The 10,773-nt window shown below is 40.0% G+C and overlaps 1 protein-coding gene across 1 annotated transcript; it reads right to left on the reverse strand.

Annotated features, from left to right (window-relative positions):
• Positions 1–394: 394 nt before the first annotated feature.
• LOC145501734 (uncharacterized) lies at positions 395–9,103 on the reverse strand (the record flags this gene model as incomplete). The annotated part of the gene is made up of 10 exons (XM_081481138.1): positions 395–501; positions 1,646–1,899; positions 2,662–2,814; positions 3,567–3,746; positions 4,608–4,778; positions 5,569–5,793; positions 6,238–6,416; positions 7,439–7,559; positions 8,138–8,290; positions 8,989–9,103. Coding segments are annotated over 10 exons (1,644 nt in total), but the record flags the coding sequence as incomplete, so codon positions are not given.
• Positions 9,104–10,773: the final 1,670 nt, after the last annotated feature.

The raw sequence follows: 10,773 nt of genomic DNA on the forward strand, positions 1-10,773 counted from the left end.
CCATTGTAAATTGACACAATTTTCAGTTTAATTGTTACTTGCTTGTTGTGACTTATCTCATTTAACGTTAACAGTCATATAACGGATGAAGACGGACAAGCAAGCAAACACTGAAAACCTTTTTAAAGGTTTTCAGTGTTAATGAGATATTCGTTGCCTGTTTCAATGGCTTTTTGAATATCTCATTAACTGCGGGGAAGGAAGAAATATATATTTGCGCTCTTTCCAGAGAAGGAAAGAGTTTTAAAAGTTCTCTATTTCAAACTCTAATACGATTACAATCAGTTTATCAGCCATGGCTGACCTGTAGAGTTTTTGTAATACGCAAAGCAATTGTACAAGGGTGGTAATACTGTATTACGACCTTGAGTTTTTCTGCTAAGGAGGTAACACGACAATCTATGTGCCTTAAGTAGGGTAAGCTCTGCAGTCTCTAAGTTTGACATCGTCGATTCCAATGTCGCCTGTGTATCCTCCACCACGCACACCCTGAAAATATATCTTGACAAAAAAAGAAATTGTGTGTTACTAGGAAATGTGGACTGCTTGGCAAGTTTGTGGAACTAACGAACTACGTATCTGTGAACTGCAGACACGTAAGCTTATATAGTATTTATTTGACTGTATAGTAAATATCAACTAAAACAACATACGTAAGCGACCACTTCTCGAACCGACCAGTTTTCCAAAATACCAAAAGCTTCCAAATCAAATCCCTATCCTTGGAACCTCCTGTAAGCGACCACCTCTCGTAAGGGGCCGCGACCACTTTTAGAGCTTAAAGTTTGAAATTTTCTTTTGTTTTTAACCTCCCATAAGCGACCACTTCACAGATAATAGAGTGTAAATAGACCAATTTCGATATATTAAAATTCAGCTTAACACAGTAGACCTCAGCACGAGGCTCTGGGGAATAAACCCCACAAACTCTGTAGTTATTCCCCAGAGCCTCGTGCTGAGGTCTATTGTTTTAGGCTGAATTTTAATATTTCGAAATTGGTCTATTGGATAATAAGGTGTTGTAGGAAGTTAATCAGAAGCGAACCATGATACCCTAAATAAATACTTTGGAAAGCTTAAATATTTTTGTGGCTACGAAAAGTTATTACACGGGATCAGATGGGCATTGGCGCATGGGGTAAGTCTCTGCAGTTACCATATGCTAATGGCCAAGAGTTTGACCCAATATGGTCTAAGCTCTCGTAAGCGACCACCTCCCGTAAGCGACCTCCTAGGCTTGACATTTTGGGTAGTCGCTTATGGGAGGTTAGACTGTAGTTAACTTGAAAAATGGAGAGATGCAGTAAGTAATTATGATGTGGAATTCACTCGCAGACAAATGTTATCTGATTGGCGTTTTCTCCAAAATCGAATTTTCACACGTGTGTAACAGCCAATAAGAGGTGATTCACGAATCATCAGTGCGAAATTTGTCAACTTCAATTCTAGACCTCTTCCGAGGGAATAGGAACTCATTTGTGACCGAGTATGAAGTTCAGTCGGAGGGGACTCGTATACCGTATATGTTTCGAAGAGAGCCTGTAAAGTATTGATTCTTCGTAAAATTTGAGTCATCCGTTCCTGATTACCAAAACCGAAAGAGGGGTGTAATTTCGAAACAGTTTCTCTTTCTACACTTTTGTACCTGAAATGATGCTTTACTTGAAATAACCACACTGGCTTGTAACCAGTTCATGCCTTGCTGAAAAGATCTCTTCCACAACGTTGTCGTTGATCCGTTAGCTTTTTTTAAAACCTTCAGTGTTCCCATCTGAGCGCCGTACATGTGATACCAAAATGTTAATCGTTGGCAAGATGCTGGGGGTATCTGAGAGCTGTAAAAACAAGCCACGTCTCCTGCTTTGGCTGGATATGAAGTCTCAAAAAATATGTATCGACCTGAAAAAGAAAGCCGATAGTTTATGGTCATGATGAGCTATCACACGCAATATTCGATCGGTTGAAACGTTAAATGTTTTGAATCGCACGGTGCACATAAACCCGATATGGAAAACACTAATCTGCGGATGGTCAATCGAGGTTAGTTTTTGAACGTAACCCACTTTAAACTCGTACTGTTGATACGCTGATCGTTATGGACAACATTTGCTCCAGTATAAGAGAAATTGTCACGTTATACGCTTATATTTTACCATATGCTTGAATACTCTTCTTGTAGCTACTGAGTTACTGGTAATCTGGATTTTAATTTCTCCCTCAGTTCAGTGCCCGCTGAGGACAGTGAGGGAATTAACGTTGTAGTAAAAACGAAAGGTGACAGACTAGCAAATGTTCATAGCCACATATTGAGTTATATATTATCATATTATCATATTAAAACCCTATGTACTCTACATAAAGTCTTGTAAGGCTTAGGTTTGTGGCAGTCAAAAAGAAAAGTTTGCTGGTATGAACAGACTAAGAGTAATGAAACTTTCCCTTCTTCGCGTATTCGTAATGCTAGTCTGTGGCAGGCACTTTGCCCTTTTCTCAAACAGTTTGCCAGGACCCATGCCTTTTTACTCCTGGGTAAAGAAAGTGAAGTGAACAAAACACAACACACAAAGCACTTCCAATGATCGATCGCCGGAGTCGAGGCTTCTAGAACTGAAGTCCACTGCATTACTGAAGCGTGACTCTCAGGGAGGCCTAAGAAGGTACCTGAACCTGAAGTATGATCTTGATTGGGTCCTGTGTTAGGGGAGGAGGTTATTCCCCTACTGAAATACCAGTTTGGTTTCTTCTTCTCCTCGTGTGAATCGCACAATTTCCAGCCATGCATGCCTTCGGCTTCAAAGGAAACATCGAATTTACCTGATGAAAAACAAAACACGATCAGGACAGTTTAAATCAGGCAGTGCTCAAGTTGAGTCCGTTCAATAAAAATCATGTAGACAAATGTGAAGACAATTTTGCGCAAACGGTTAGGTAATCAAATGGAATCTGTGCACAGCTACTTGTTTGTGTCTTTACCAGTTCAGATAACATTTGCTTATATCGTAACAGCTCGTCAAGGATAACTTTGAGAGAATTTTCAAATATCGCTCGTGATGTGAATCCCTCATTCGATCACTGGCACAACATTTCAATCTCCACGCATTTCGTTCGCTTCCATGCTCAGACACTGAATCTACCTAATCGCCGGCGTAATGCCCTTAATTTCTAGCGAGTCGGTGCCTTCATAGCGCTGCTTGCAAACAAACAAACAACCGGTTAGACTGCGCTCATAGATACTTTTCCGAGAACGACTGATTGATCTCCTGTTTCAAGCTAGCTTAAGGTCATTATGGTCAGTCTGGGCCAACTAACAAAATTGAAGAAAAAAAGATCTTCCGATGTTTTAATATGTCTTGCATGTAATGCTTTTCTGAGTGTTCGCGTAGTGGGCTCGACAAGAGCTAAGGGATGGTTAGAAGGGGCTTTTTACGGTATAGACATAGACATAGACATATTTTATTTAACGTGGACAAGATTGATCCCCTGTTTGTAAAGTGTTTTTACTACGGAGCGTGGTTCAAACAGAAAAAAGAAAACAGATGTTATACGAAAACATTTCCTTAACTTACCAAGATTACAAACAGTCATTAGACATTTCCCGACATCCTTTCTGTCTCCTCTACAATCCTTCCCACCATACTTTGGAGCAGGATCCTCGCATGTCCTTGTTCTAGTGTGTGTGCCATAACCACATGTGACACTACAAGCTGCCCATGATGACCAGCGACCCCAGTGTCCATCAATAGGCACTGTAAAACGACAATTGACAACCTATCGAAAACGTTCGCTCTCATATTTATAAATTTTACTTTCAACTGTCTCGAGATATCAGGTGGCAATTGGCCAACGTGGAGCCCCACCCCGTTCGTCTTTGTTCTAAAGTGTGTCACTACAAGCCGTCCATGACGCAGGGCCATCGACCCCAGTAACCATCAAATTGCATTATCATTTGATGCATTTTTTTCTTCCCTTTCATTGGCCAAGAGCGCACCACGTGACCTGCAAATAAACTGCCTACAAATAATGGTCTGCTCATGCGTAGTACCGTCTAAATGTGTTTTGCTGCAAACAGTATTCTGCTCATGCGTAATTGTAACCATGATCCCTGGTGAAAAATGGTAGATTGCTCCCCTGAGCTGTCAGAGAGTGATTTAGATAAGAAAAAAAATTTGGTGATCGAATGATAAAACAGTTATTGAACTCGGTTAACGCAAAATATCTTTTAATACCTTTTTAATACAAAAATACTTTCAATACCTTTTAACTAACAATTATTGGGCGAGGTTGAGCAAAATACCGTGATTTGTCAGTGTTTGGCAGATCAATTATTTGCCGGTGTACAGAAACAAACAAAGGAGAGCGGATAAATTATTTGCCGAAGCCGAAGGCTTCGGCAAATAACTAATCTGCCAAACACTGACAAATCACGATATTTTGCTCAACCTCGTCCAATATAATTGTTAATTAAAAGGTATTGAAAGTATTTGAAAACCTTCCGAAAGTTTTGCTCTCACATTTACAAACCGTTTAGCTATAGTTAACAGGACACGCTTACTGCTTTGCCTCAAAACTTCTGATGATCTAGACTGAGGTCATTTTAGTATACTTACAGGAACAGTTATGGGGGCAGGGCTTTGTTTGTTTCTGTACACCATATTTGTTGGCACCTGGACAATTATTCCTATTCTTGTGTGAGCAATACCTCTGCCGATCATGCACACATTCGTAACTGTCCTCATAGCAGGGACCAAAGTTTGACCAAGAACTCCAACCACCGGTGTCTACAAAGAATATAATCACAGTATAAGAAGAAATCAAGATTTTGGACAAATCTGAGGGGGTCAATCAAATCGAACCAGAAAGCTTCTATGCAGCGCCGGCGCAAAATCCGACGTAAATGGCATATTCCACAAGATGTCGTCTCATATTCTGACCGATTCATCCAAATGGAACATCCCAATGATAGACCAGTTGATAAATCTACCATCTGTCTGTCCTTCCGTCTGTCTGTCTGTCTGTCTATCTGTTTTTCTGCCTATCATTTCACCTCTCTGTCCTCCTTCCTTCCTTCGTATTCGTCTTTCTGTCTGTACTTTCTGTCTCGTTCAGTCTGTTTCTCTTTCTGTGTCTGTCTATCTGTCTGTCTGTCTGTCTGTCTGTCTGTCTGTCTGTTAGTCTGAATCTTTGTCTCCCTTTCCAAAACTTAGACCTAGCTGAATGATCTTAGCACGGCTCTTCATTAATATGGAAAGATTATATCTTCATGAGGTCTCTAATGCAAAAAAATTGCCCTTAATATGGACTACCAAATCATCAACTCTCCCTCCCCCCTCCCCTTACCCTTTAAAAACGTTACTGGTCCATCTATTGCGGTACAATGTCACAAGGAAAAATCTAGCGAAGGGACAAAAACGTTTTGTTAAGGAAGTACGAAGGCGTTACTGTCTGCTGGCGTGCGTGACATGTAACGCAAATGTCGATTGTCGAGTTGAGACTTGTTGATAGTTGTATAAGAATCTTCGACATATCAATGCTCTATCTATCAAGATATACCGTTAACGAATAACGTACCAGGATTAGAGCAATCATAAAGAGCGTTAAGTTGTTCTATATCCGTTTTACTGAATCCATGGCGTTGTCCTATTGGAGAGAGAGGATGACCAATAACCTCTATTGTAGGTCTGCCATTTTTGTTAAAGGCATATCTCCCATAATGCATAATACTACTTGTGTCATAGCCAGCGTCCAAAGGATCCGCATATACCTCACTAATCCTTTTAAAGTTCTGCTCTTTCCCTGAAAAGTAAAGACAATTTTAGTTTTGTAATAATAGTGAAGATGTCCACTTGCACGCATTGTTTGTCCGCATAAATGCATAATGTGTTTTACAGTCCTCAGATATGAGGCAGGAATAGAGATGATACTTGTTTCCAGTGGCTCATAAGCCCGAGGGGTTACTCATCAAAGTTTTATACGGCGAGGCTCTACCATGAATCCAATCCAATCTATTTTGGATGGAAAATGGTACTCCTTTCACATACCTACGCTTTTAATGATCCAAAAAAGGACGTCTTGCAAAAATCTTTCTACCCAAAGAAAGCTCAACCAGAAATTACATCAACTTCAAACCCCGAAGAGGTATTCGCGCCTTCTTGTCAATATTCCTGTACGAGATATTTTGAAAAACACCTTATTTTTTACTTGACAGACTTTCAAAAATATCCAAAAGCTCTCACTAACCTTTTTGGATATTTTCCCAAAAAATTGCCACGTATTTGTCTCGGTCTGGTCGAGCTTGTTCGTGGAAAAACCCAAGACAGTGCATCATTTCATGGCAGATGATGCCTTTCTTGTTGCACCCAATTCCAAGAGATATCAGCTGAGGTGCTTTGCGTCTGTACCCTACCAGTGACCAGCATCTGCACATGACAACAAAACTCATCGAAGGTAGGAAAATATAACTCACAACGCTTGATAGTGGATCGCGCCGAAACGTCTGCTGATATGAAAAGACGCCCCCTTTTGGCTTACCAGTGCTTCACTATTATCAAGGCTAAACTTTCAAGGCTGGTTAGAGCATAAGCCGCTCATGCAGATGCAATTGTTGTTAAGTATCGCCTTTTGTTGGGAAATTTCCTACCAAAGGCCGAGTTACGTACTGCTTCAACGTATGTTGCTGACGCTTTTATTTGCTTATGTCGCTTATAATGCTTATACGCTGAGGAAAACCCAACCTCGTTCCCAGGGTCTCTCATCTTCCCACCCCCTGGAGCGGGAAACCGAGAGACTCTGGGAACGAGGTTGAGGACAACCAGCCTTCATAGATCAATTTACACTGAGAATCTTATTTACTATAAAAGCTTTTTGTACTTTCATGGAAATTCGCAATTGAGGAAATTCTTTTCTTTGCTCTTTCTAACGTAATTATGCTATTACAAGTTAATATATGAAAGATCATATATTTAAACTGCGGAGAAATTAAAGATATGAAGACATGATTGATCATCGCAGTTATACACAACTTGAGCAGTTGTGAAATTAAAGGCTGAAAAAAAAATCAGGCCTAAACGGGATTCGAACGCATGACCTCTGCGATACCGGTGCAGTGCTCTACCAGCTGAGCTATCAAGCCACTTGGAGCTGGTCATGGGTTCAAATCCCGTTAAGGCCCGAATTTTTTTCAGGCTTTAATTTCACCACTGCTGAAGTTGTGTGTATAACTGCGATGATCAATCATGTCTTTATAATTACAATATTATTAATTACTTATTTTTAAATTAATTTTATTTTTTATAGTTTATTGCTTATCCTTCAGATTGCGTGATTACATGGCTGGAAATGGCTGGTCTTCCGTTGAGGCAGTAACCTTTCTGCTTATTATATACTTGCGAAGATAATACGTGATTATACCCAATGTCAAAGGATTTAAAACAATATTTACCCTTTACCCTTTATGAATCTGACCCAATATTTCTCTTTTCCGCGTGGTTTCCATTTGATACAGGTGTGCTTTTCAAACTCGGCAATTGCCGCTCGAATGTTGGCAATATAACCAGCCGCAACTTCAAGGATGAAAAAAGAGTTATTAGTAACAGAAAAGAGGTAAGGTAATAAGGTGAATATATCATATTTATTCCATGCCATAGAAAATACAGCCAATCAGAGTACAGGAAAGCCGTTTTATATTCGATGGTATTACACGCAACCCTCTCATCGTATGCTAAGTGTATATATGTTGCATTGATTACTTTGGCTACTGTATTTCTACTTGCACTCTTATACAAATGCTGCTATCTGATTGGCTGAGCTATCGTACTATATCATTCATTAGTGTGTAGTGGCTGGAAGTCGTCTACAAAATGATGAAGTTTCTCGTATATTTGCTTATTTATAAACGAAAGCATTTACTTCCGCCAAAACTTACACTGAAACATCTTTTTATCGTAATTACCCTAATGTCAAATAATTAATTGCTTCCTGAACCTCAATCGCTCAAATAGTACCAGAGAATATTCACCCCTGGTACGTCGTTTTTGTACGGACCTCGCTGCTCTCGGTACGTAAGCACCGCAAACACCCAGGACACCTATGTTCTCCAGTACAGCCCCCGGGCGCGGTTAGCAAGACGTCAGTTACTTACCAAGTTCTTTAGAGACTTCGTAAGGAATAATCTTGGTCCTCCAAGTGTATTGACGATTTCGAACTGCGTCCTCGCTCTTTTCTTGATCATTAGTGTTTTCAGGACTCGCGTCATTCTTGATATCACCCTCTACTAAGTCATCTAAGTCTTCGGCTAAAAACGAAAAACACCCTCTAAGCTATCAACATCTTTCCCATAATTTAATCGATGATAGAAAGGTGCAAAGTGCAAGAAGCATTTGTCTATTCAAGGCATGGATGCAATTTCTCAGTGTGCATAAAAGAGCGCTATGCCATGAAGGACAGGCGTACGCCTAGACGGCTCTATTACGATTTGGATTGAAGCAACCAGTGAAGGATTTCCAGACAAATTTCCGTCTGTGTGACACCGTGTACGTTATCTGACCATATATCCACAAATAACTTAACTTCAGTACCTGTCTTAAACTTCGGCTTTTTTTTTTTTTTTTTTTTTTTTTTTTTTACAGTCTTATATGGATCTTCCGAGGGAATGCAAAAGCACTAAACAATATACAGTAGAACCCTTTTTAATCGGCCACTATCCATTTCCCCGAGAGTGGCCGTTCGACTGTACATTGGGAAAACAATGACACATCTGATCGAGCTAGATGTCCCCATTCCTCACGAAATTTCAGTGGATTGTGCATCGCTGCAGCGAAAAAGGACATCGCTGGTATTTTGGTCGCAACTAGAAAGGGAGGGGGACTACTAGTGCTTGGATCTCTGTCAATCGCCGCACGATAATTCTCCTTTGCCGCGCTTACCTCCGTGCTTGGAGAAAGATGAAGACGGACCGCTCAAAAACTACGACAGAATAAGCAATGCACCTACCTTCGTTAGTTTTCCAAATCTCGTCAAATGCAGAGAGATTTTCGTGATGCATTGAAGGTTGATTCAGGTCTTCGTCATATAAGTAGTCGAACGAGTTTCCTGGCCGAATTAAACAAGAAATAATAGGTTAGAACTTTTACATAACCAGTCTAAATAGCTGTGTTTAGCAGACTGAGATGATGCAGGGGAGAAAACGAGTAACTTATGACATGTGGACGAGAAGGCGAGGGAGGGAAATTAATGCGTAATTCGAAAACGAATTTTGGAAGTATTATTTGGGACTCATGATTATGAAAAGAGTAGGGCTGAGTACGGGAATGTAGTTGAGTACGGAATATGGTGAGTACAGGAAAGTCTACACTCGAGAGATGTCGAGGTGTTAATTAGAAGAGAGGCGATCCAATTTGGTAGTGAGAAAAACGCACTTATGAATTTAAAGGAAAGTAGTTTAATTTCAAAGCAAAAATGGCAACAAAACTAGAAGACTGCTTTAAGAAGTTACAAGAGAGAAAGCGCTCATTGAAATGAGGGCGCAACTCTGAAACCGAATCTGATTGGTGTTAGACGACTAACATAAATAAAGTGTTCGCTATTGCAAGAGCGCCCTCCTCAGTTTCCTCTTGCATATTTTCCATTCCTGGAATGTGGCATTTTACATCGATCTGCTTGGAGAGAAAGAGAATTGAAGGGAATGTCTGTCTCGCTGGGTAATGAGGCTTTGCAACATCCAAATTAAACAAGAGTACAAGTAGTTTACTTCACTTGTATTCTTATAGCGCCAAGAAACCAGCCATTTTTGTTTATCGCAAAATAACGTCGAAATAACCTGCTTAGAGCACGGGTTCTCGTTTATTTTACCCAATCACTGAAGGTACCATGTGGTCAATACTCACTCCCCAAATGAAAGTAATGATAGTGCAAATTGGGAAAAAGTGCCTGCCGCTATGTTTCTCAGTGTTAAGAATTACAAGAATTATTCTTGAACTCCCTTTTGTTTAAAGAGAACACATAACTAAGAAGCAAACACCATCACAGACAGTGAATATGACGGATTTGATATCAAAACAAACAAAAACAACAAGAACAGGTGTGAAGGAATCCTTTTAGGAACTCACCCTCTTCACGCTCGAGGAAAGGTACTCCACTGATTTCTGACACGAGAAAGAAAAGTGTCATCAAAAAGCGCATTATGATGTTCATCAGGGTCAAATTGAGGCTAATATGTTCCGCTGTTGAGGTGGTGTTGTTATTGTGTTATTCAAGGTCCCTAACCGTGAGGTTTACGTAACTTCTCAACCCTATAAAAGCAAGAAAGAGATATAACACTTTTCATTCACCCGTTTTGTAATAAAAGGTGATCACATTATGTTATCAAAAACAAGTTCTAGAAATCAAACCCAATTCTAAAATTAGAAGGCTTAGTATACAAAGACGTTTAGGTTGATTGGCGATATCAGAAGGATTTGATAATGCAACTTGTCATTTAAGACTAAATAACTCTTTCCTAGTCAAATATTATAGGTGATACCAACCGTTACCTTTCATTGAATATTTTTAGCGTCTTGTTTTATGAAGACTTTGCCTGAAACTTTTCAGCACCGCCCAGTTGTCCATTCATTTGTATGTCAGACCGTAGTTTTTTTTTGTTAGTTATGTTTCGTGGAATACTCGGGCAAGCAATTCATACCAAATAAAATGTCGCGAAAGGACTAGGTCGAGTAGAGCACAGTTCTTTGTAGTTCAAATAGAATGATCGGAAGCGAAACAGCAAATCGACCTTACACG

This window comes from Orbicella franksi, chromosome 1 (assembly GCF_964199315.1).
Source record: "Orbicella franksi chromosome 1, jaOrbFran1.1, whole genome shotgun sequence".
Taxonomy (NCBI): Eukaryota; Metazoa; Cnidaria; class Anthozoa; order Scleractinia; family Merulinidae; genus Orbicella; species Orbicella franksi.